The sequence below is a fragment of the Callithrix jacchus genome, chromosome 2, assembly GCF_049354715.1.
Source record: "Callithrix jacchus isolate 240 chromosome 2, calJac240_pri, whole genome shotgun sequence".
Classification (NCBI taxonomy): domain Eukaryota; kingdom Metazoa; phylum Chordata; class Mammalia; order Primates; family Cebidae; genus Callithrix; species Callithrix jacchus.
The window spans coordinates 82364195-82390955 of NC_133503.1; the positions used below are offsets into that span (position 1 = coordinate 82364195).

General features: G+C 43.3%; 1 protein-coding gene across 1 annotated transcript; it reads right to left on the bottom strand.

Moving 5' to 3' along the window:
• Positions 1 to 291: 291 nt before the first annotated feature.
• PHAX (phosphorylated adaptor for RNA export) lies at positions 292 to 23021 on the bottom strand. The gene is made up of 5 exons (XM_002744646.6): positions 22908 to 23021; positions 19635 to 20245; positions 16896 to 17016; positions 9671 to 9754; positions 292 to 2580 (listed from the first exon to the last, which is right to left on the bottom strand). The coding sequence occupies exons 1-5, from the start codon at positions 23001 to 23003 to the stop codon at positions 2311 to 2313; spliced, it is 1182 nt and encodes a 393-aa protein (XP_002744692.2). The 5' UTR covers positions 23004 to 23021; the 3' UTR covers positions 292 to 2310.
• Positions 23022 to 26761: the final 3740 nt, after the last annotated feature.

Here is a 26761-nt window from a genome sequence, read left to right on the forward strand (position 1 = left end):
GGAAGGTGTGGGGAAAAAGACAATCTTGATGAAGATAAAGTAGTTTCAGGCATCAATGCCTTTTAAAAGCCATAACTTTCTCTAGAAAAATTGGCAATATTTACATTAGTATGTGGCATTTAAGTATTCAGAATAATTATCGCTCTTATGTACTATCTCTGAAATCACCTCCCATAAATTATCTTAGTTAGGGTCAATATCCAGTTACCTTTTAAAAATATTTTTCTTTTCTTGGTTAAAGCAATTTAATGAAAGAACATTTAAGATTTAAAAATAGTCACTTGAAGCTCATTAAGGACTGCCAAAAATCTAATTTTATTTTTGCATTCTTTATAAATAAAAAGCAAACGATAACCACTTTCCTTAGATCCAACTTCAATGACCATATTCTCAGAACTACTGAAAGACTTCAATTACATTAATTGTAAGGAATAGTTTGTAATTACTGAGTTTTACATTTTTGCTTAATATACAAAATTTCTGCTTAATATATTCGGTAAGCTAGTTAACTCTTGGAATGTCTAAACTACCTTTATTTTCTTCATTAAGAAAGGGTAATTTAAAACTTCATGCACATGTAACATTTTATTATTTTAGAGATGGAGTTTTGTTGTCACCCAGGCTGGAGTGCAGTGGCACAATCTTGGCTCACTGCAACCTTCGCATCCCGGGTTCAAGCAATTCTCCTGCCTCAGCCTCCTAAGTAGCTGAGATTATAGGCATGCACCACCATGCCTGGTTATTGTATTTTTAGTAGAGATGGGGTTTCACCAAATTAGCCAGGCTAGTTTTGAACTCCTGACCTCAAGTGATTCACCTGTCTCAACCTCCCAAAGTGCTGGGATTACAGGAATGAGCCACCGTGCCCAGCCTATGTGACCTTTTAAGGACTTAACTTCCTTAACATAAGGTAAAAGTCTTAGGCAGGCTGCCACTGGGAATGCTTCCTTTCTTTTTCCTTTTTAAATTAGAGACATGGTCTCACTATGTTGCCCATTTTGGTCTGGAACTCCTGGGTTGAAGCAATCTTCCTCTCTTGTCCTTTCAAAATGTTGGGATTTTTATCAAACTGTGCCATGGCGCCCAGTTTGAAAATTTTTTTAGTGTATGTGGTAATACACAGGAGATCACATTTAGTATATAACAAAATTAATTAAGAAGTCAAAAAACACGTTAAATTTAAGAACAAATAGGCTGGGCGTAGTGGCTCACGCCTGTAATCCCAGCACTTTGGGAGGATGAGGCCAGGAGTTCGAGATCAGCCTGGTCAACATGGCGAAAACAGTCTCTACTAAAAATACAAAAATTAGCTGGGCTTGGTGGTGCATGCCTGTGATCCCAGCTCTCAGGAGCCTAAGGCTCGTGATCACTTGAACCTGAGAGATGGAAGCTGCAGTAAGCCGAGACTGCCACTGCATTCTAGCCTAGGCGACAGATTGAGACTCTGACTTAAACAAAAAACAAAAAGAACAAATAATTATCTGAAAAACTTCTGACATTTACTTACTTCTGGACAAACAAATGAGTAGGAAGAACCATCAGTCCAAATATCTTAATTTTAGTCTTTTTTTGTGTGTGTGATGGAGTCTTGCTCTGTCACCCAGGCTGGATCTCAGCTAACTGCAATCTCTGCCTCCCAGTTTCAAGTGATTCTCCTGCCTCAGTCTCCCGAGTAGCTGGGATTATAGGCATGCATAATCACGCCCAGCTAATTTTTGTATTTTTAGTACAGATGGGGTTTCACCATGTTGGTCTAGCTGATCTTGAATTCCTGACCTCGGCCTCCCAAAGTGCTGAGATTACAGGTGTGAGCCACCAAGCCTGGCCAATTTTAGTCTTTATCCTTAAAATTGCCTGAGTTCTTAGAACACAGAAAAAGCAAATCTGAATGCACTTGTAACAGCTTAATAATTTATATGTCCTGTTATGATTTTCATGGACTGTTTTAAAGCCAAAGCATAATTCAATGCAGAGATAAACTTGAAAAAGCAAACAAACTTTTGAATAGTATGTTATGACCTAGATAAAACTGATTATCAACTATTAAGTCATAATAATTAGCACATGCAACAGATTAAGAAATTAAATCCTGTGCTATATACTCTTAAGTATTTTGTCAGACATGAGATACCTTTAAATGTTTCTATCAGTTGCATTCCTTTCCCCACATACTTTATTTAAAACAAGAAAACAATTATCTTTCCTCCAGATTCTCATGTTTTTCAGTGCAAAATGTTGCAATCTCAGTAAAAATGGTTTATTACAATGTTATTATAGAAAGGCTTAGTCCTCATACTGTTGAAAATGTACTTAAAAGATGTCCAAATCATGAGAATGATCAACTTCAATGGCTTCCTCTGCATCCAACTTGGCTTCTCCATGTCCTTCCTGTGACTCATCAAGAGATGCCAGGGCCTCATTTGTGTCACTTGCAAAAGTTTCTCGTGATGTATCATCATCTTCTTGAAAATTTAGACTTTTAATAGCTTGTTTCATCTTTTTCCCCAACACTTGTGTTCTCCTCTTCCTGGCAGCTTTTTTATTTTCATATTCCTTTTGATTTTCAATGTAGAAGATGTCCTATAATACAGGAACAACTTTAGTAAATAAGAACTACCATGTATTAAAAGTTTATTCCACGACTGGCCCATAAACAAATATTATTAGGCTCATTATTAAGATAAAGTTCAAGATATTAAGTACTCACTGCAAATAAAGATTGAAACCAATTTAAACCCAGCCTAGTGTTAGGTTTAGGGCCATGCTTATTCTACCATAACTTATCATCTCTACAGTTAAAACTTTCCTAAATGAAGGCTGGGCATGGTGGCTCATGCCTGTAATCCTAGCACTTTGGGAAGTCAAAAGTGGGTGGTTCACTTGAGGTCAGGAGTTGGAGACCAGCCTGGCCAACATGGTGAAATCTCGTCTCTACTAAAAGTACAAAAATTAGCTGGGCGTGGTGGCATATGCCTGTGGGTCTCAGCTACTCAGGAGGCTGAAGCAGAAGAACTGCTTGAATATGGGAGGTGGAGGTTGCAGTGAGCCGAGATTGCGCCACTGCACTCCAACCTGGGCCACAGAGTGAGGTTCTGTCTCAAAAAACAAAACAACACAACAACAACAACAAAAAAGCAAAAGTTTTGAAGCACTTTGGATTTTCAGATGAGATAATCTATCTGTAATAAAACAGAGAAGGTTCAAAGGTTTAAAAAAGAAGCCGGTGTAGCAGGACATACTTCTGGGACCCTATTATCTCCTGGGCAGGGACTCCTAAAAGCTGCAGCGAAGCCAGGCCCTGTTATATTCTTAAAGAATACAAATCCCAATCCCTTCTTGTATAAAAAGCATTATGGAAGATGGTGGGATAAAGGAGACCCTCTCCTAAAATTTAAGCTAAATCGTTATAAGTAGCACACAGAATTAGCAGAGGAAGGCATAAAGATCTTTGAAATGAAGGGGTAAGGGAAAACTTCAAAATATGAGTGTTTTGATGAAGAGAAATAATAAAAGTATTTGGTAAAGAGATGAGGAAGAATGAGGATGGAAAAGGAGGATACATACATGAGAAAAAAGTAAAAGAAAAACAAAGGTGAATTCAGAATATAATGAAGCTTGCTACCACTTACCAAGTGAGTACTTTTACACACTGGCATTTTGCTAAGGACTTTACACACAAATTAACTCATTTAATCCTCACAAAAACCTTATGAGATAGTCATGCTATCCTTGTTTTCAGATGTGGAAAATGAGGCAAAAAAAGAGAGGTTAACACGTGAAGGTATAAAATCTAAACTCATATATGATTTCTTCAACATTCTTCTTTTTTTTTTTAAGTTTTTTTTTTTTTTTTTTAGACGGAGTTTCGCTCTTGTTACCCAGGCTGGAGTGCAATGGCATGATCTCGGCTCACTGCAACCTCCGCCTTCTGGGTTCAAGCAATTCTCCTGCCTCAGCCTCCCGAGTAGCTGGGACTACAGGCACGCACCACCATGCCCAGCTAACTTTTGTATTTTTAGTAGAGACGGGATTTCACTTTGTTGACCAGGATGGTCTCGATCTCTTGACCTCGTGATCCACCCCCCTCGGCCTCCCAAAGTGCTGGGATTATAGGGATGAGCCACCGTGCCTGGCCTTTTTTAAAGTTTTTGATAGAGATGGGACTTTGCTCTGTCACTCAAGGTGTGGTGCAGTGGTATCATTATACCTCACTGCAGCCTCGAATTCCTGGACTAATCCTGAGCAATCTTCCTGCCTCAGCATCACAAGTAGCTGGTGATTTCTCTTCCTTTTTTTTTTGAGACGAAGTCTCACTCTGTTGCCCAGACTAGAGTGCAATAGTGAGCTCTTGGCTCACTGTAACCTCTGCCTCCCGGGTTCAAGTGATTCTCCTGTCCCAGCCTCCACAGTAGTTAAGATTACAGGCTTGTGCCACAATGGCCAGCTGATTTTTGTATTTTTAGTAGAGACGGGGTTTCACCATATTGGTCAGGTTGGTCTCAAACTCCTGACGTCATGATCTGCCCGCTTCAGCATCCAAAAATGCTGGGATTACAGGTGTAAGCCACCGTGCCTGGCCCTCCTCCATTTTTTTTTTTTCTTTTCTGTTTTTTATTCCTTTTGAGACAGAACCTGGCTTTGTCACCCAGGCTGGAGAGCAGTGGTCTGAGCTCAGCTCACTGCAATCTCTGCCTCCTAGGTTCAAGCAATTCTCATGCCTCAGCCTCCTGAGTAGCTGGGACTACAGGTGTGAGCTATCATACCCAACTAATTTTTGTATTTTTAGTAGAGATGGGTTTTTTCCATGTTGCCCAGGCTGGTCTCAAACTCCTGGCCTCAGGTGATCCACCTGCCTCAGCTTCCCAAAGTGCTGGAATTACTGGCGTGAGCCACTACACCCAGGCCAATATTCTTAAAATCTATCACACTGCCTTCACAAAAATTTGATGATTTGCATTTTTTTCTAAGAGTTCATTTACTTTTAACTTAAAGAATAAGAAGAAGCCGTAAGTAAAAGTATTTTTATTTTATATGGAAGCACATCCACGCATCTTGCTAAGAATTCTAGTAGTTTAAGGCTTGGTAACACTGGGTAAATTTTATGAAGCTACCCTTTTCTCTCCAGATATGGCAAGCCTTATTAAAAACAAAACAAACTTTGGCTGGGTGCTGTAACTCATGCTTGTAATCCTAGCAGTTTGGGAGGCGAAGGTGGGTGGATTGCTTGAGGTTAGGAGTTTGAGACCAGCCTGGACAATATAGTGAAACCCTATTTCTACTGGAAAAAAAAAAAAAAAAAAAAAATTAGCAGGGTATGGTGGCGGGTACCTGTAATCCCAGCTACTTGGGAGACTGAGACAGGAGAATCGCTTGAACTTAGGATGAGCAGAGATCTTGCCACTGGACTCCAGCCTGGGCAAAAGAGCTAGGCTTTGTCTCAAAAAATGAAAAATAAATAAAATAAAGTTCATTCCCATGAGTTATGAATTTAATAGTAGAAAGTGGGAAATGGTCCCAAAAATGTTGTTGTAACAACAACAAAAAAAATGTTGTTGCAACATGTTGTTAATATCTTTATCACAAATGCAGGGAGAAAATTTGAGGGAAAATTTTCCCTTCACCCATCTATACCTATACTTAAATCTCCAAGTTAAGGATCTGACTCTATAGTGTTTAGCTGAGCTTTATTTTTTTTCTTTGAACAAAGCAAATAAAGTTTTAACTAATGCTTTTTTTCCTTCAGAAAACTTTGTGTTTTCTAAAACAAAACTTAACTATGAGGTCATGTACCCAAATGGAATTTTAAAACAGGAAAACAAACCCTCTCAGTCAAGTTCTGGCTTCTAAGTTCTACATATGGTGACTGTTAGCAATACAGCAATTGAAAGAATAATTATAACATTGTCATTTGGGTGGCATCTGAAATAAATTACGTATAATAAAATTTCACTGGTCGGGCATAATGGCTCATGTCTGTAATCCCAGAACTTTGGAAGCCCCAGGCAGTAGGATTGCTTAAAGCCAGGAGTTTGAGACAAGACTGGGCAACATAGGAAGATCCTGTCTCTACAAAATATTTAAAAAAAGAAGTCGAGCATAATGGTATGTGCCTGTAGTCCCAGCTATTTGGGAGGCTGAGGCAAGAGGGTCACTTGAGCCCAGGAGTTTGAGGCTACAGTGAACTATGATAGTGCCATTGAACTCCTGCCTGAGTGACAACAGGAGACCCTATCTCTTCAAAACAAAACAAAACTGCCAGGTACAGTGGCTCACACCTGTAATCCCAGCGCTCTGAGAGGCCGAGGCAGGAACATCAGTTGACTCCCAGAGTTCAAGACCAGCCTGAGCAACACAGTCAGACCTGGGTGACAGAGTGAAACCATCTCTTTTTAAAAATAGTTTTTTGGCCAGTCGAGGTGGCTCACGCCTATAATCCCAGCACTTTGGGAGGCCGAGGAGGGTGGATCACCTGAGGTTAGGAGTTTGGGACCAGCCTGGCCAACATGGTGAAACTAAAAACACTAAAACTACAAAAATACAAAACTTAGCTGGCTGTGGTGGTCGCCTGTAATCCCAGCTACTCAAGAGGCTGAGGTGGGAGAATTGCTTGAACCTGAGAAGCACAGGATGCAGTGAGCCAAGATCGCACCGCTGCACTCCTGCCTGGGCAACAGAGCAAAACCCCGTCTCAAAAAAAAAAGTCCTTATAAGTCAACGTTTCCCTACTATTAGATATTCTAAATGTTTCTATTTTTTGTTATTATAATGCAAAGTTTCTGGTAGTTTAACATGAAAACCTTCTGGCATTAAAATAGTTTTACCCCAATGAGCTGGAGTAACTGAATTACAAAGATGCATTACAGTGAAAATAACCCCAAGGTGGGTTTGGAGTCAGAGTGTTCCTGTGATCCCAGGCATATAATTTTGACTATTCATTTGCATAACAAAGTAACATTCATGGTGATACAATGTGGTGAAGATTAAGTTACATAATATAAATCTTTGGTCCTGTGGGAGGCAGTCAGTAAATGTTACAGTATTTCTTCTCTCCTGCCTGTGAATACTGTTTGTTCAGGGTTTAGTTATTTAGAAGGTATCTTTTAAGTACATACTTTTTCAAGATTTGAGGGAGAGGAGAGAACATCAGAGTATAATCTTTGCTACCACTCAACAGTTGTGTTCCTAAGGAAACTTACATTATTACAAATCGTATTATTGAAAAGGTTGTTACAATGAGATGAAAACAGTCGTTACTAGAGATTTTAGATGTGCAATAACAATAACATATCCTACTGGAATGTCAATATAGCTGACTCTTTTACTTTTTAAATTTATTTTTATTTCTTTATTTTTTTGAGACGGAGTTTCGCTCTTGTTACCCAGGCTGGAGTGCAATGGTGCGATCTTGGCTCACCGCAACCTCCGCCTCCTAGGTTCAGGCAATTCTCCTCCCTCAGCCTCCTGAGTAGCTGGGATTACAGGCACACATCACCATGCCCGGCTAAGTTTTTGTATTTTTACTAGAGACAGGGTTTCACCATGTTGACCAGGATGGTCTTGATCTCTTGACCTCATGATCCACCCGCCTCAGCCTCCCAAAATGCTGGGATTATAGGCGTGAGCCACCAGGCCCAGCAGCTGACTCTTTTAAAATGACTGTTAAGTGAACAGCCAGAAAGCAAGGAAAAAGAAACCACACTGAGCAGATGCAAAATATGATTAACCGGACCAGCTCAAGGTAAGTGGCTTTTATTTATCTGTCATCATCAGCGTTACAACCAGTGTGGCTAAAAGACGCATTCCTATTACCTTTATCACCATTGTTATCATAAAGAAAACGCAAAGAAAAAACAAAACAAAAAAACATACAGAGCTACTCAAACATGTTGGCTGTGTTAGATGTGTACCACCTCTTTCCTATGCAAGAGGTTAGTTCTCAGTCTTTAGTATTTGCATAAATGCTAAGTGCAAATCATGTTCTCTGATTAACAAATTAAAAGATAACAAATTTTAAGTTTTGAAAAACCCATACTGTAGAAGAATGATAAAAGACATTCCTGGTAACAAAAAAGAAAAAAAAAATGATTTAAAATACTAAAGAGTCAACTTTCCAGTTGATAATACTGGAGACAGAATAATGAATGAAACAAAGCCACGAGGAGATAATCACCAGAATATAATAAAGTAACCCAACATTCTTCTTCTTTTTAAAAAGACATAGTCTCGCTCTGTTGCCTAGGCTGGAGTGCAGTGGCGTGATCTCGGCTCACGGCAACCTCTGCCTCCCAGGTTCAAGAGATTCTCCTGCGTCAGCCTCCCGAGTTGCAGGGATTATAGGCGCCTGCCACCAGGCCTGGCTAATTTTTGTATTTTAAGTAGAGTCAGGGTTTCACCATCTCGGCCAAGTTGGTCTTGAACTCCTCAACTCATGTGATCTGCTCACTTTGGCCTCCCAAAGTGCTAGAATTACAGACATGAGCCATTGCACCTGACTTAACCATCTTTAACTCTTCAAAATGTCTAAATCATGAAGGAAAATGGTGGGGTTAAAAAGAACAAAGGAGGGCTAGGTGAGGTGGCTAACACCTATAATCCTAGCACTTTGGGAGGCCAAGGTGGAAGGACTGCATGAACCCAGGAGTTGGAGAACAGCTTGGCCAACGTGGTGAAACTCCACCCCTACAAAAAATACAAAAATTAGCTGGCCATAGTGGAGCATGTCTGTGGTCCCAGCTACGTGGGTGGCTGAGGTAGGAGGGTTATCTAATACCAGGGAAGTCAAGACTGCAGTGAGCTGTGATGATGCACTCCAGCTCGGGCAATAGAGTAAGACTGTCTCCAAAAATAAAAATAATAATAATAAAAATAATTTTAAAAAAGAATAAAAGAGGTGATAACGCCGAGGTGGGTGGATCACGAGGTCAAGAGATTGAGACCATCCTGGTCAACATGGTGAAACCCCGTCTCTACTAAAAATACAAAAATTAGCTGGGCATGGTGGTGCGTGCCTATAGTCCCAGCTACTCAGGAGGCTGAGGCAGGAGAATTGCTTGAACCCAGAAGGCGGAGGTTGCGGTGAGCCGAGATCGTGCTATTGCACTCCAGTATGGGTAACAACAGAGAAATTCCATCTCAAAAAAAAAGAGGTGATACAACAAATGGAATATGGAAACCTATCCTGCTTAGGAGGAAAGTATATAAAATATATTATTGGCCAGGCACGGTGGCTCACTCCTGTAATCCCAGGACTTTGGGAGGCTAAGGTGGGTGGATCATGATATTAGGAGTTTACGACCAGCCTGGCCAAGATGGTGAAACCCCATCTCTACTAAAAACACAAAACTCAGCCAACCATGGTGGCAGGCGCCTTTAATTCCAGCTAGTCGGGAGGCTGAGGCAGAGAATCGCTTGAACCCAGGAGGCAGAGGTTGCAGTGAGCTGAGATCACACCACTGCACTTCAGCCTGGATGACAAAGTGACACTCCGCCTTGAAATAAATAAATAAACACACAAATAAATAAAAGGCACAAAGGTTACTTAGAATGAGACAATAACAAAATCAGTCCACTGAAGGCAGAGCACATAATGGATATTCATAGAAAATGAAGCTAGAGGCTGAGTAGAAGTCAAATTATGACAGTACTTAAGAGGTGAGGACATTATCATTACCTTAATTTGTTCTTCGCTGATACTAGGAGTGTTTTTCAAGAGATTCAGAAAAACTCCACCTGGTGTTCTTCTTCGACTACCATTCTACAAAAATAAACAGAAAAGTTAAACTGTATATACTCTTCTCATAAGTGGTCAAGGCATCTTTGAACAGACACACAACAAAGGGTATTGAAGGAATATGAGATCTGAAGTCCAGTCCTGATTCTGACCCTCATTTATAAAATGAAGGTCAAAGATAGTATCTGGCCTTTTTTAACTCTAAAATTCTGTGATTTAAAAAAATCTATATGGTAACAAAAAAAAGGCCACTTAGCTCAAATGACCTAACAAATGACTGGATTTTCTGTTTTTATCTGCCATCTGGCTAATTCAGTGAATTTTTTTTTTTTTTAAGATGGACTCTCGCTCTGACGCCCTGGCTGGAGGGCAGTGGTGCGATCTCAGCTCAATGCAACCTCTGTCTCTAGGTTCAAGCAATTCTTCTGCCTCAGCCTCCCAGCAGCTAGGACTACAGGTGCGTGTCACCATACCTGGCTAATTTTTTTGTTTTAGTAGAGATGGGGTTTCACTATGTTGGCCAGGCTGGTCTCAAAATCCTGACCTCAGCCTCCTGGCATTTTTTTTGTTTTTTTTTTTTGAAATGGAGTTTTACTTTTTTGTCCAGACTGGAGTAAAGTGGCACAATCTCGGCTCACTGCAACCTCTGCACGCCCCCCCCCCGCCCCGGGTTCAAGCAATTCTTCCTTAGCCTCCCGAGTACCTGGGATTATATGTGCTCACAACATGCCCAGCTAATTTTTGCGCCTGTAATCCCAGCTACTTGGGAGGATGAGGCACGACAATCAACTGAACCCGGGAGGCGGAGGTTGCAGTGAGCTGAGATCGAGCCATTTTTATGCTGCATCTCTATTTTTAGTAGGGATGGGGTTTCACCATGTTGGCCAGCCTGGTCTCAAACTCCTGACCTCGGGTTATCTGCCTACCTCAGCCTCCCAAAGGGCTAGGAAAACAGGTGTGAGCCACCTATCCCTGCATGAATATTCTATTAGATGTTAAAATACATCATAAAGTCTCAATAATTAAAACAGTGTGGTATCAAAATAAAACTAGAATGATCAGTGAAGCAAAATAGAAAACCTAGGAAAAAAAGGCCAAATATATATGGGTATTTAGTTTATGATATAGATACTATTTGAAGTTGGAGAAGATAAATATATTATTCAAGAATTGGTGTTTGAGGACGGGTGAGGTGGCTTATGCCTATAATCCCAGCACTTTGGAGGCCGAGGCAGATGGATCACCTGAGGTCAGGAGTTCGAGACCAGCCTGGTCAACATGGTGAAATACTGTCTCTATCAAAAATACAAAAATCAGCCAGGTGTGGTAGCACATGGCCGTAATCCCAGCTACTTTGGAGGCTAAGGCAGAGAATTGCTTGAACCCGGGAGGCGGAGGTTGCAGTGAGCTGATATTGTGCCACTGCACTCCAGCCTAGTTGACAAGAGCAAACCTCCATCACACACACACACACACACACACACACACACACAGAATTGGTGGTTGAGCTACTGGGTAGCCACCATGGAAAATACTAAGTTGGATTTATACCTCATGTCTTATACCAAGATATATTCCAAAGGGATCAAAGATTTAAATATATATAATAAATCACACACACACACACACACACACACACACACACACACACAGTGGCTTCTCACTAGTCATGGTAGTTTGTTTTATAAAGTTGATGTTAATATTAAAACATTACATCTGGAAAATACAGGGTTATGTTCCTGAAAGCTTCTGATAAACATTTTTGTCAACAGTTCAGAATATAACCTTGTATGTATCTTGGTTTAAAGACACCTTATTGTTGATTCATTAACATTGAATTCATGGCCAACAGCCTGTAACTCATGCCTAAATGAAGCTTATCTAACACATATTTTCTCTCTAAGGCATGTCACAGTCTTCTTGCTCTTAGAAACACTAGTCAGCACTACAGCACTACCCTTGGAGGGGCCATTTTAAACAGCAAAATCCTCGGGGAGCAAAAAAAAGCACAAAATGTGAAAAAGATGGCACTAAACAGACCTTGAAAAGGACACCTGTTTATAGTAAGGAAGCTGAAACAAGGCTGAGTGTTGTCTTGTTTGACCTCAGCTAAGCATGTGCATGTCGGACAACTCACTACAGAAAAAAGTAGCAAAACATCCAGTTACAAGAAAAAATAGGGCCAGGCACGGTGGCTCACGCCTATAATCCCAGCACTTTGGGAGGCCGAGGTAGGCGGACCACCCAAGGTTGGGAGTTTGAGACCACTCTGACCAACATGTAGAAACCCCATCTCTACTAAAAACACAAAAGTAGCAGGGCATGGTGGCACATGCTTGTAATCCCAGTTACTTGAGAGGCTGAGGCAGGAGAATTACTAGAACTCGGGAGGTGGAGGTTGCGGTGAGCCAAGATCACACCATTACACTCCAGCCTGAGCAATAAGAATGAAATTTTGTTTCAAAAAAGAAAAGAAAAAGAAAAAATAGGTAGGGTACAGTGGCTCACACCTGTAATCTCAGAGGCATATGGATTGCTTGAGCACCCAGGAGTTTGAGACCAGCCTGGACAACATGGTGAAACCCCGTTTCTACAAAATATACAAAAATTAGCTGGGCATGGTGGCTCAAGCCTATAGTCCCAGCTACTTGGGAGGCTGAGGTGGGAGGACTGCTTGAGCTGAGGAGGTCAGGGCTGCAATGACCTGTGATTGTGTCATTGCACTCCAACCAGGATGACAGAGACCCTGTTTCTTTTTTTTTATCAAAAAGAAAAAACAAAAAAAGGAAAGAAAAAAACCACCGTAATCCCATTACCCATAGTTAATTACTGTAATATTTTCACATATATAATCTTTTTACTTTTTTTTGACAGGGTCTCACTCTGTTGCCCAGGCTAAAGTGCAGTTGTGTGATCATGCCTCACTGCAGCTCGACCTCCTGGGCTCAAGGGATCCTCCCACCTTCTCAGCCTCCCAAGTAGCTGGGACTACAAGCATGTGCCACAATATCCAGCTAATTTTTGTATTTTTTTTGTAGAGATTAGGCTTCACCACGTCACCCAGGCTGGTCTCAGGATTAGAGGTGCGAGCCACCACACCTAGCCATCTTTTTACTTTTTTATATGCCACATATATTTGTAACCCCAACCCCAAATGGGATTCTGATGTGTAAATTGGTTTATATTTTTGAGACGGAGTTTTGTTCTTGTTGCCCAGGCTGGAGTGTAGTGGTGCAATCTCCGCTCACTGCAACCTCCCTGGTTCAAGTGATTCTCTAGCCTCAGCCTTCTGAGCAGCAAGGATTACATGGAAACACCACCACACCTGGCTAATTTTTGTATTTTTAGTAGAGATGGGTTTTACCATGTTGGCCAGGCTGGTCTCAACCTCCTGACCTCAGGCGATATGCCTGACTTAGCCTCCCAAAGTGATGAGGCATGAGCCACTGGGCCCGGTTTGTAATCTGTGTCTTTTCATTAAACGATCCATTATATATATCCTTCCATCTTCATGCTAATAGACTTTTGAGACTTTGGAGCTACTGTGAATTTTTGGATGTTGCTCTTTAAATTGGCTAAAAACCTTGGAGTCATACCTTGACTCTTCCTTTTCTTACATCCTCCATCTTATTCACTAGGAAATTCTGTTGGCTCTATCTTCCACATATACCCAGAATCTGACCACTTTTCCTTCATCCCACTGCTACCATGCTAGTCAGACCCACCTGGAATGGCTTTTCCTGCTTCTACTCTTACCCCCAATTCAGTCTATTCTCAAAACAGCAGCCAAAATGAAATGTATTTCTCATCTGTTCAAAACCCTCTAGGGGCCATTTCATTTAAAGTAAAAGGCAAATTCTTTCAGGTGGCAAACAGGTTCCTACTAGACCTGGCCCAATTACCTCTCTGACTTTACATCCTATTCAACTCTCTCATGCACTCTGCTCCTGCCACATTGGCCCCTTGTTCAGACAGGAACTACGCAGAGATCAGGGTGGAGAGAGCAGTCTTGCCAAATACAGGGTAAAAGCCTGTTGTTAAAATTTTGTCCATTATGGATTTTTTGCATTAATTTTGATTTTTGAAACTAATACATTCAAATAATATTCATTTTGATTATTGAGTTTTTAAGGCAATCTCAAATTTTGCACCTACAGCAAGTAAACTGCTCACTTCACCCTAGTTCTAGCCTTGCCGGGCATCCTTCACTTCTACAATGGCTGTTGCTTCTACTTGGTCTATTCTTCCTGCAGTAGTCATTGCTTCACCTCAAGTCTCTGTTCAAATGGCACCTTCTTAATAGTCTATCCAGACCACATTAGTTTAACTGCAACGTCCTCCTTTCCGCTACTCCCTATAGCTCCATTTGATTTCTTTCTTTTCCCACAGGATATATCACTGGGGTTTTTTTTTTTTTTTTTTTTTGGAGACAGGGTCTCACTCTGTCACCCAAGCTGGAGTGCAGTGGCATGATTTTGGCTTACTGCAGCCTTGACCTCTCAGGTTCAAGTGATCCTCCCACCTCAGCCTCCTGAATAGTTGGGACTAAATGCTTGTGCCAGCAAGCCAGCCATTTTTTTTTTTTTTTTTTTTTTTTTTGGTAGAAACAGGATTTCACCATGTTACCCAAGCTTGTCTCAAATTCCTGGGCTAAAGCAATCTACCCACCTTGGCCTCCCAAAGTGCTGGGATTACAAGTGTGCCTGGTCAATGTATCACGTTTTAACACACTTGAAGTTATATTTATTGTTTATAGACTGTCTTCCTCTCCCCCAAGCACAACATAAGCTCCCCTGTCCAGAACAGTGCCTGGCATGGAGAAAGCACTCAGTAACTATTCAGGGAAAGAACTCATCCAGGGCAGGGCGCGGTGGCTCACGCCTATAATCCCAGCACTTTGGGAGGCCGAGGCGGGTGGATCACGAGGTCAAGAGATCGAGACCATCCTGGTAAACAAGGTGAAACCCTGTCTCTACTAAAAAGACAAAAATTAGCTGGGCATGGTGGTACGCACCTGTAGTCCCAGCTACTTGGGAGGCTGAGGCAGGAGAATTGCTTGAACCCAGAGGTGGAGATTGCGGTGAGCCAAGATCATGCCATTGCACTCCAGTCTGGGTAACAACAGCAAAACTCCGTCTCAAAAAAAAAAAAAAGAACTCATCCAAAGAAAGCAAATTTGGGGGCCTGACATAGTACCTGTAATCCCAGCACTTTGGGAGGCCAAGGTGGGCAGATTGCTTGAGCTCACAGGTTCAAAACCAGCCTGGGCAACATGGTGAAACCCCGTCTCTACTAAAAACACAAAAAATTAGCCAAGCATGATGGCATGCACCTGCAGTCCCAGCTACTCAGAAGGCTGAGGTTGGGGATGGCTTGAGCCCAGGAGGTGGAGGTTACAGTAAGCTAAGATCGCGCCACTGCACTCCAGCCTGGGCAACAGAAAGTTAATTTGAACCTGTACCTTCCCAATATTTAGTAAATCTCCATTAGCTCACTGAAATATAAAATTTATTATAGTACTAAAATATTGATGAAATCTCTAATTTTGTGGTCAACTAAATGAAAATCAAAGTGCTTTAACAATGACACAAACAGGATAGCAGTACATTCATGATTATTATTTGTTTTGTTGCTAACCTCTGTTTTGACTTCTGTAATTTATGTTCACAGGCTATTTCCTCAGCCAATGCTATCAATCCTAACTGGGTTTTTTTCTCCCTATGTCTAAAGCACAATATTGATCTACTCCCTTGTGATGTTATACTATTCAGACTTATCAGTAACAAAAAACAAGGAAGTTGTTCAAACCTTCATCCTCACCCTGTGGTGAAAGCTGAGTTAAATGAGACATGCCAAACCCTTCTATAACTGCCAGTGCTCATGATCTGGCCTAACCAGAGGAGCTCTTTCTGCCATTCTGAAACAGTAAAGTGCTTCTCAAACTTTCCTCCCATTATTGCTCTCCCACCCCAGGACCCTTTTAAACCAAAAATAACACTTCTGCCTACCATTGCTAAGTGCTGGACACTGTGGTCAGTACTTTATATGCATTATCTCCTCTAACCCTTACAACGTAGGAATAATCCCCATTTTACAGCTGAGGAGACTGAAGCTAAAAGAAGTCAAACGACTTAGTCAAATTTCAACTAATATGTTGTAAATCCAGAAGTAAAAAAAGGTACCCAAACTCTAAAACCCATATTCTCAAGATCTGAGCTCCTAGTCTACCCTAGACACCGCTGTCTTAAAATTTCAACCCCTTGGACAGGCACAGTGGCTCACTCCTGTAATCCCAGCACTTTGGGAGGTCGAGGCAGGTGGATTACCTGGCCTAAGTTTAGGAGTTCGAGACCAGCCTGGCCAACATGGCAAAACCCCATCTCTACTAAAAATACAAATATATAAATATTAGCTGGCTGTGGTGGCACGTCTGTGATCCTAGCTACTCAGAAGACAGAGGCAGGAGAATTGCTGGAACCCAGGAGGCGGAGGTTGCAGTGATCCAAGATTATGCCACTGCACTCCAGCCTGGGTGACACAGTGAAACTCCTTAAAAACAACAACAACAACAAGAAAAAAACCCTACCTTTAATGAATCATGTAAGAAATGTTTTGGTGACTATACAGTAACAGGCTACGATTTATCTGGTTTTTTTTTTGGTAAGGAAAGTATTAAACGTAAAAACGACTGTACTAATTTTTTTTTTGAGATGGAGTTTTGTTCTTGTTCCCCAGGCTGGAGTGCAATGGTGTGACCTTGGCTCACTGCAACCTCCACCTCCCGGGTTCAAATGATTCTCCTGCCTCTGCCTCCCGAGGAGCTAGGATTACAGGTATGCGCCACCATGCCTGGCTAATTTTGTATTTTTAGTAGATACAGGGTTTCTCCATGTTGGTCAGGCTGGTCTCGAACTCCCAAACTCAGGTGATCCGCCCACTTTGGCAGCCCAAAGTGCTGGGATTACAGGTGTGAGCCACCGCACCCGGCCACTGATTTTTTTTTTTTTAACCCAGTCTTCATTATTGATAATGGTTTAAAAACTTCAAACTTGCTGTAATAATGAATAATAAATCAGAGATCCAACAAAGGCCAAGTTAAATTTGTAATCAAAAACAAAAACACAGGATAAACCATACAAAAAGAAAAACAGTTAAGCAATCTTACCATTATAAAGAGACCACCATTTTGTTCAACTTCAGCAGTTTCCATCAGAAGTTCAATTGCCTTTTTGTTCCCAATAATCCTCACTACTCGAGCTATCAGATCTTTCTTTGGTTCCTGTAACCTGATAAGAAACAAATAAGTCAAATTAACCTCTTTGTTTGTTGTACAAAGTTGAAGAAATCTACCTCATTCTCCAGCTTAACCCCCAGCTAGAATAAAAATCTGATTCTAGTAACACTTACTTTTCTAAAGCTTTAATATTTAATCTTGGAATCACTGACATGTAAATATTCCTAATCTTGGGTAACACAAGGAGAAGGTAACCTCAAGTTTCCATCTCAACTCTCATATTTGGCTTCTTTATTTGCCTTATTGGATTATAATAGATTTCAAAATAAATGTGCACATACAGCATGATGAATGCAGGACTAAATGCAAAAGAAGTAAAAACCAGTCCACTATTATCAAAGTAATGGACATATATGCTTTTAATTATTATGCCTAAAAGCTAGTCCCCTTAACTCAGAGATGTCTGGAGTTTTAAAATGGGATAGGATCTTTCCCTCATAGACTCCCTGCCTCAGGACAAAGAAATAGAAATAGCTAATATTTACTGATGGCTTATTATGATTATAGTAAGCACAATCCTAAGAACCTTACATGTACTACACCAGTTGATTCTCTGAAGTATGTTACAAGACAGGTACTATCGTTTGCATTTTGTCATTGAGAGGTTAGAAACATAGGTAGCCTAAGTAATTCTTCCAGTGTTAAAGCTCACACTTTCAAGAGATCGAGAATTCAGACCTGGCACCCTTTGTTTTTCCTCAAAAGGAGGCAGTGCCTTTTTATGGAAAAAGCAATAGACTTGGAACACAAGGATCAGGGTTTAGCTCCAGGTCTAACATTAATCTGTAAAATGAAAGTTTTAGTTTACAAAGTCTCTAAATTCCTTTCCAGCATTCAAATTCCAAACTTCCCCAGTATTTTAAAAATCAAGTACTGGTATTCAGATAGGCTTCCCGGAAAGTAAATACTTGTTTTCCTACCAGCTACATTACTCTTAAACCATATCTGTTTTCAAATTTGTGACATTGTTCCTTAGTGATTTAGAGCTAATGAAAATGTTAACTCAAAATCTGAACTTTTGATATGCTCAGAGTTAAAATACATGAATTGTAAATTTACCATACACCAAGCAATTCTACTTCTGGGTATGCACCCAAAAGAAATGAAAATATAGGCAGGCACGGTGGCTCATGCATGTATTCCCAGCACTTTGGGAGGCTAAGGCAGGTGGATCACCTGAGGTTAGGAGTTTGAGAACAGCCTGGTCAACATGGTGAAAACCCATCTCTACTAAAGATTAAAAACAACAACAACAACAACAACAAAAAGCCAAAAACACATTAAACGGGTGTGGTGGCAAATACCTATAATCCCAGCTACTCAGGGGGCTGAGACATGAGAATCGCTTGAACTCCAAAGCGGAGGCTGCAGTGAGCCAAGATTGCACCTGCACTCCAGCCTGGGCGACAGAGCAAAACTGTTTCAAAAATAGAAACAGAAAAATTCTCAAAAAGAGTCAGATGCAGTGGCTCACACCTATAATCCCTGCAATCTGGGAAGTTGAGGCAGGAGGACTGCTTGAGCCCAGGAGTTCAGCTTCAGTGAACTACGATTGTGCTACTGCACTCCAGCTGAGTGACCACAGCAAGATCATCTCTTAAAAAAAAAAAAAAATCTGTGAGCAGTGCAGTAGCTCATGCATATAATCCCAGAACTCTGGGAGGCCAATGTGGGAGGACTGCTTGAGCCCAAGAGTTTGACACCAGCATGGGCAACATAGTGAAACCCCTTCTAATTTTTTTTTTTTTTATCAGCCAGGCATGATGACCTGTGCCTGTAGTTGCATCTACTCAGGAGGCTGAGGTGGAAGGATCCTTCCAGCCCAAGAGTTCCAGGCTGCAGTGAGGTGTGAATGCAGCACTGCACTCCAGCTTGGGCAACAGAGTGAGATCCTGTCTCAAAAAAAAAAATAGTAAAATAAAATAAATTAGGCTGGCTCAGTGGCTCATACCTGTAATCCCAATACTTTGAGAGGCCAAGGCGGGTGGATCCCTTGAGCTCTGGAGTTCGAAAGTAGCATGGACAACATGGCAAGACCCTGCCTCTACTAAAAACACAAAGAATAGCTGGTCATGGTGGTATGTGCCTGTGGTTCCAGCTATTTAGGAGGCTGAGGTGAGAGAATCCCTGAGCCAGGAGGTTGCAGTGAGCAACTGCACTCCAGCCTCAGTGACAGAGCAAGACCCTGTCTCAAAAAAAAAAAAAAAAAAAAAGGCCGGGCACGGTGGCTCAAGCCTGTAATCCCAGCACTTTGGGAGGCCGAGGTGGGTGGATCACGAGGTCAAGAGATCGAGACCATCCTGGTCGACATGGTGAAACCCCGTCTCTACTAAAAATACAAAAAATTAGCTGGGCATGGTGGCGCGTGCCTGTAATCCCAGCTACTCAGGAGGCTGAGGCAGGAGAATTGCCTGAACCCAGGAGGCGGAGGTTGCAGTGAGCCGAGATCGCACCATTGCACTCCAGCCTGGGTAACAAGAGTGAAACTCTGTCTCAGGAAAGAAAAAAAGAAAAAAAAAAGATCATTAAAGTATTTGGCATCTATTTTACTTTATTTCCTATAAATAGAAACCATCCGGTCTAGTACTTATTTGTAATTCAAATGCTCACCTGAATGAAATTTCATCAGCCACTTTCTCTTGAGAATCTTCCTCTGTGATCTCGTATCGACCTTTGTAGTTCATTTCTGGTCTGTTCCCTAGCCTGTCTTTGACAGGTCGTTTCCTTTTGAGATGACCTTGCCCATTTTCCTCTTCCTTTGATCCCATTTTTTTGTCACCATGCATATATTCATCTAGTTCCTTGTCTAGTTCTTTTGTATGCTCTTGAGATTCCCTCCTAAGTTTCTTAGCAAGCAAATAATTGTAGGTTTCAGATTGTCTGCTTCTGTCAATAGTGCCCTCCATTCCCAAGATACCAAGTTCAGTGGCGACTGCATCTTGATTCTGTTCCTGCAGCACAGCACCCCATATGTTGTTAACCTTCTTTCCTCCAGCAACAGGTGGTTTTTGACTGCTCTGGCCAAACAGTAAAGGCTCTGGTTTGGGAGGGTTAAAACATTTTTGCCGTTTGCGTTTCCAAAGACAGCCATCATCATCTGAATCAGAAAAACTCTCTTCACTTGAATCCACATTTTCAACAGCTCGATAATGTGATACTGGTGTACATGCAGCTGCCGTGTTCTGGAAGGCCCTCATAGCACTGTCCCCGCCTAGCACTTTCTGCAAGAAATACAATCAATTTCACAAAACACACAAACTCCACCTACCTAATTTTTAAAAATTTAGAGATTCAACTGTGCCATTCCAAAATGGAACTGATCTTCAAAGACAAGTCTGAGACCAAACAGTCCCTACTTTTCTAAGTTCCACATGGATTTGCCAATTTAAAAGTCACAAATTCTTATGTTTACAATGCAGCACTTAGTTCTAAGATCTCTTTCCACAATACTACCAAAGCTCTTGTCACCTGTAAAAGATTTCAGACTTTTCAGTTATTGTCAGATGTTTAAAAATGACATACATAATAATTACTTTTTTTTTTTTTGAGACAGTTTTGTTCTGTGGCCCAGGCTAGAGTGCAGTGGAGCAATCATGGCTCACCGCAGCCTCAACCTCCCAGGCTCAAGTGATCCTCCCACCTCAGTCTCTTGAAGAAATTACAGGCAACCGTCACCATACACAGCTAATCATTTTTTGCATTTCTCGTAAAGATGGGGTCTTGCCAGGCTGGGCATGATACCTTTAAAACCCCAGAGTGTACAGCATTAAGTTTATTTACCAAGTCATGGGTCAATTTATGTAAAACAGCCTGAGACTGAAAAACAAAATACCTTGGTACTAATTTCCTAAGACATTTCTATGCAAAAGAAATCATCTTTGCTGGCCAGGCACAGTAGCTCATGCCTGTAACCCCAGCACTTTGGGAGGCAGAAGCAGGCAGATCACCAGGTCAGAAGATAAAGACCATCCTGGCCAACATGGTGAAACCCCGTGTCTACTAAAAATACAAAAATTCGCTGAGTGTGGTGGTGTGTGCCTGTAATCCCAGCTACTCAGAAAGCCAAGGCAGAGAATGGCTTGAACCCAGGAGGTGTAGGTTGCAGTGAGCTGAGATTGTGCCACTGCACTCCAGCCTGGTGACAGGGCAGACTCCATCTCAAAAAGAAAAAGAAAAAAAGAAAGAAAGAAATCACCTTTGCTTTTTGTATTATACACTAAACCAAGTATTTGCTAAACTTCTACTACACTAGAAATAGAGGTTAGAATGATCTATCTTCCTATCTTCAAATAATAATCAGAGTTAACACTTATCAGGCATTACAGTGTACAGTATGCTCCATAGAAGCCTTATAATAGGCCCAGCACGGGCTCATGCCTGTAATCCCAGCACTCTGGGAGGCCGAAGCAGGTGGATTACTTGATGTCAGGAGTTGGAAACCAGCCTGGCCAACATGGTGAAACCTGTCTCTACGGAAAATACAAAAATTAGCTGGGCTTGGTGGCAGCGCCTGCAGTCCCAACTATTTGGGAGGCTGAGGCAGGAGAATCACTTAAACCTGGGAGGCAGCGACTATGCTACTGCACTCCAGCCTGGGCAACAGAGGGAGACTCCATTTCAAAAAAAAAAAATCGTAAAAAAGCCCTATCAGTGGTACATCATGCCAGTTCCACAAATGGAGACAAAAAGCGGTGAGGCTAAATAAACCTGCTGTAGGTCACACACTGGTGGCACCAGGATTTGAACACATGTAGCCTGGCAACAAAGCTCTCTCAAAGAGAGTGCTACCTACCTAAGGCAGTCAAGACAAATTCCCGTTTAGAAAGCTGGGTAGCTGGGTCTGGCACGGTGGCTCACGCCCATGATACCAGAACTTTGGGAGGCCGAGGCAGGAGAATCACTTGAGGTCAGGAGTTCGAGACCAGCCGAGCCAACATGGTGAAACCTCGTGTCTACTAAAAATACAAAAATTAGCCTGGCGTGGCGGCAGGCGCCTGTAATCCCAGCTATTCGGGAGGCTGGGGCAGGAAAATCGCTTGAACCCGAGAGGCCGAGGTTGCAGTGAGCTGAGTTCGCACCACTCCCACTGCACTCCAGCCTGGGCGACAGAGGGAGACTCCATCTCACAACAACAAACAAACAAAAAATTAGCCGGGCGTGGTTACTACGCACGCCTGTAGTCCCAGCTACTTGGGAGGCTGAGGCTGGAGAATCGCTTGAACCCCAGAGGCGGAGGTTGCAGTGAGCCGAAATCGCATCACTGCACTCCAACACAGAGTGAGACTCCGTCTCAAACAAACAAACAAAACCAGGGAAGCTAATGCAAAAACCTATACCGTGGTACCTCATGACAAAGCTAGGTTCGGCGGAAAGATGGAAGACCAGGTCTCTGAGTAAGCGATAAACTTCATTCCTGGGTCTCAGTCTCCCTTCGGTCCAGGTAGAAAATGAGCATCACAGGCTATTTAGGGTCGATGTCCCCAGATGCTACATTTTTAGTAAAATCTACCCCTTTACAGTCACCTAGCGGCGCTAGGGAAGCCCTAAGTTTATGGGCGGAGGTGAGATGGCCCAGAGACCGCTGCGAGACCGCCGTAAGCCCGCCTCCAGGAGTCGCCAAGGTTCGCGCACCCCGCCTCGCAGCGAGCAGCCGGGTCGGGGTCCGCAAGCCTAACCGCTGCCGCCGCTACCCCCCGGCCTCCCAAACCCGGGCTCCGTGAGCCAGCCCGGGTGACGCCTGCTAGCCCTTCTACTGCCAATGACCCGGCAGCCCGGGCTCCTCGCTCCCACCACTCACCCTCACCCTCATCGCCGCCCGCGCGCTCCCCGGGGCCCGGGCTTCGCGCGCCCAGCCACGACCACCCACCCTCCCTTCACACTCACTGGCACTTGCAGCGGCCTGTCGCTGGGTGCGACCGTCATGTCGGAATCTGAGTCGGAAAGCTGCCCATCTTCCATGTCGCCGGCCTCCAACGCCATCTTCCCGCGGCGCGGCGCGGCGCGGCGCGGCGCGGTGCGGAGGTCTACGCGGCGACGGGTCAGGAGAGCACTTCCGGCGGGAAGGCCCGGCTGCGAGGTTGCTGGGGCGCCCCCGCGCGGAGGCCTGCCTGTCCCAGTGGCCTGAGGCGTCGCCATTGCACTGGAACTACGCCGGAAAAATGAATCCCTTGGGCCCTCAACACTTTTCTTCCAAACTTTATTTTCGTGCAAACATAAATATGTTACGAGTTGCGGTCGTCTGGGATTCCGCCTTTGGCCGTACATCCCTCGCCTGTATGCTCTGGACAAGCCTCCCCCTTTCCATTCTTGCTCCTCCACAATCCACTCTACGTATTGCTTCCAGTGAAGCTTTTCAAGCAGTATAGTCCGCCCTGTATTCACTCCCTATCCACAGACGGCGAACCTGCGGATGGGAAGGACCCACCGTGCACCGCCACGTAAAGTAAGGGGCTTGAGTATGGCGGATGTTGGTATCTGTGGGGGGGTCTTGAAAACAAAGACCTGCGGATACCGAGGGACGATTGTACCTTAGCTCGAATCTTCCAAGAGCGTCCCTCCCCAAAACAAGGACTGAGTTCTCAGCCTGGTAAACAAGGTCCTGTGATCTGGGCATCTGGCCACTGGTCCTGGTGCGTCCCCATGCCCAACCGCTGGCGTGCTGCTCCTTTATTCATTCCAAGCTAACGGCCTCTGCATTTGCTTTTCACTCGGCCTGGAATGCCCTTCCCTCAACCCACTCCATTCTTTAAAGGTTATCTTGGAACCGCCTTTGCAAAAATTTGTAACAGTGAGAACATTATAGCAGTGGGAGGGATCTGATCTAGCCAACCCCTATCTTGCTTTCAGCCTTCAAGCTGCCCCTAATTACTCCTGGACTTGGGCCGGTTGATTTAATTTTGGGAGACATTTAGTTTATTTATTTGTTTGTTTGTTTATTTATTTATTGAAACGGAGTTTCGCTCTTGTTACCCAGGCTGGAGTGCAATGGCGCGATCTCGGCTCACCGCAACCTCCGCCTCCTGGGTTCAGGCAATTCTCCTGCCTCAGCCTCCCGAGTAGCTGGGATTATAGGCACGCCCCACCGTGCCCAGCTAATTTTTTGTATTTTTAGTAGAGACGGAGTTTCACCATGTTGACCAGGATGGTCTTGATATTTTGACCTCGTGATCCACCCGCCTCAGCCTCCCAAAGTGCTGGGATTACAGGCGTGAGCCACCGAGCCCGGCGACGTTTAGTTTATAGTTTAAATGATAATAACCCGGGCCGGGCGCGGTGGCTCAAGCCTGTAATCCCAGCACTTTGGGAGGCCGAGGCGGGTGGATCACGAGGTCAAGATATTGAGACCATCCTGGTCAACATGGTGAAACCCCGTCTCTACTAAAAATACAAAAAATTAGCTGGGCACGGTGGCGCGTGCCTGTAATCCCAGCTACTCGGGAGGCTGAGGCAGGAGAATTGCCTGAACCCAGGAGGCGGAGGTTGCGGTGAGCCGAGATCATGCCATTGCACTCCAGCCTGGGTAACAAGAGCGAAACTCCGTCTCAAAAAAAAAAAAAAAAAATGATAATAACCCTTCCCCAAAAGTCAACCACCTTTGTAAAGCTAATAAGAGACCACCAGGGTAGAAGAATAGAGGAGGCTGAATTCTTTAAGGTGTAGACAAAAACCCTTGCCAGTCATCATCCCAGAGGTCACAAGGTATGCAACTTTCCCAGTTACTCTACCAGATGACGTCACTATTGCAGACCCTATGATTGATATTTTGAGATATCTTTTCAGAGAACCGTGAACCCACCAACCGCTTCTGTGGTCCCACACAGAAGCTGTTGAGCGGCTTGAGGACAATTTCCACACCCCTAAGATTGCTTCCCTAACCAATCAGCAGCAAGAACTCATTGCTTAGCCGCTCCGTCCCTTCCCCAAACTATCTTTGAAAAACACTAGTCCCTGAATTCTCCCAGATATTGATTTGAGTAATAATTCTGTCTCCCACGTGGCATGGCAGGCCTCCTATTGAATTTGCTTTCCTCTTATTGAATCAGAGTTTCGCTCTGTCTCCAGGCTGGAGTGCAGTGGCAAAACCTCGGCTCACTGCAGCCTCTGCCTCCTGGGTTCAAGAGATTCTCATGCCTCAGCCCCCCAAGTAGCTGGGATTACAAGCATGCACCACCACACCCTGCTAATTTTTGTATTTTTAGTAGAGATGGGGTTTGACCATGTTGGCCAGGCTGGTCTTGAACTCCTGACCACCCACTGAGGGAATGTGTTTTCTTTCCGGGTCCACAAGGGGACGTAATTTTAAGGGCAAGAACTTCCTAGTGCCGTGCCCCCCTCTCATCTCTCTTCATCCGGGAGATTTAACGGTTTTATGTTTGAATTTTGCGGGCGCGGGAAGAAACTGTCAATTACTCCAGCTGAAATTCTAAGGAACTCCTTTCATTGGCCCTGGGTCTTACAGGAGTTTTGAAAAAGGAGATAGAAGAAGGATGAAATCCCTATTTTCAATGTGAGCAGTTGCTGGTGCCTATTTTCCCAGAATTGGCTTATTGTTTTTTTGTTTTTGTTTTTGTTTTTGAGACAGGGTCTTGCTCTGTCGCCCAGGCTGGAGTGCAATGGTGCGATCTAGTGCTCTCCAACCTCCACCTCCCGGGTTCAAGCGATTCTCCTGGCTCAGCCTCTCAAGTAGGTGGGACTACAGATGTGCATCACCACACCTGGCTAATTTTTGTATTTTCAGTAGTCAGGGTTTCACATGTTGACCAGGCTGGTCTTAAATTTCTGATCACCCAAGTGATCCTCTTGCCTCAGCCTCCCAAAGTTTTGGGATTACAAGTATGAGGCACTGTGCTCGGCCAGCCAGAATCAGTTTAAAAGGATGACCATACTTCTTCTCTTCTTGACTTGAAGAGAGGGAAGCTAACACTCCTTGATAACACAATGTATTGCTCCTAAACGTTAGTGCATCTGTAAATGTGTTTTCATTTCATTGAGGTGAATGGAGAAGATGAGAAGGAAGAATGTGGTTTTGGGATATGTAGACAAAGAATCTTTTTGGCTGGTAGAAAGTGATGGGAATCAGTTCAAATGTCTGAGAATTAAAATTAGAAAAATTAGCACCGTGGTCCTGCGGGTAGATGGAAGACAGCAGCAAGGTTGTTGATAGAGAGTACCAATGTCAGACAGGCACTGCTACCCTTCAAGAGTGTTCTTCATTGGTTCATTTGTTCATACACTCATGTAAATGCGCATAAGCCTGGAACAATGCTAGGAACTGGAGCAATGCAGGCATGAGTCAGAGATGATCCTTGCCCTGACAACAGGAAGAAAACATAGTATTTACAAAAGAACGCATCATTCATGTATGCCTAGTACTAACTGCAGTTTCTGGTAGGTTCTTGATACATGCAGAGTGTTTGTTCAAATCATTTTTATTGTACGGGTGGAAAAGATAAAGCTCAGGCTTGAATGCAGAGATCAAAGGGGCCAGGAGCGGTGGGTCAAGCCTGTAATCTAAGCACTTTGGGAGACTAAGGTGGGTGGATCCCTTGAGTCAAGGGGGTCCAGACTAGCCTGGGCAACATGGGGGAACCCCGTCTCTACAAAAACCCCACAAAAATTAGCTAGGTGTGGTGGCATGCCTGTAGTTCCAGCTATTTGGGAGGTTGAGGTGGGAGAATCACTAGAGACCCGGAGGTTGAGTCTTCAGTGAGCCATGATTGTGCCACTGCACTCTAGCC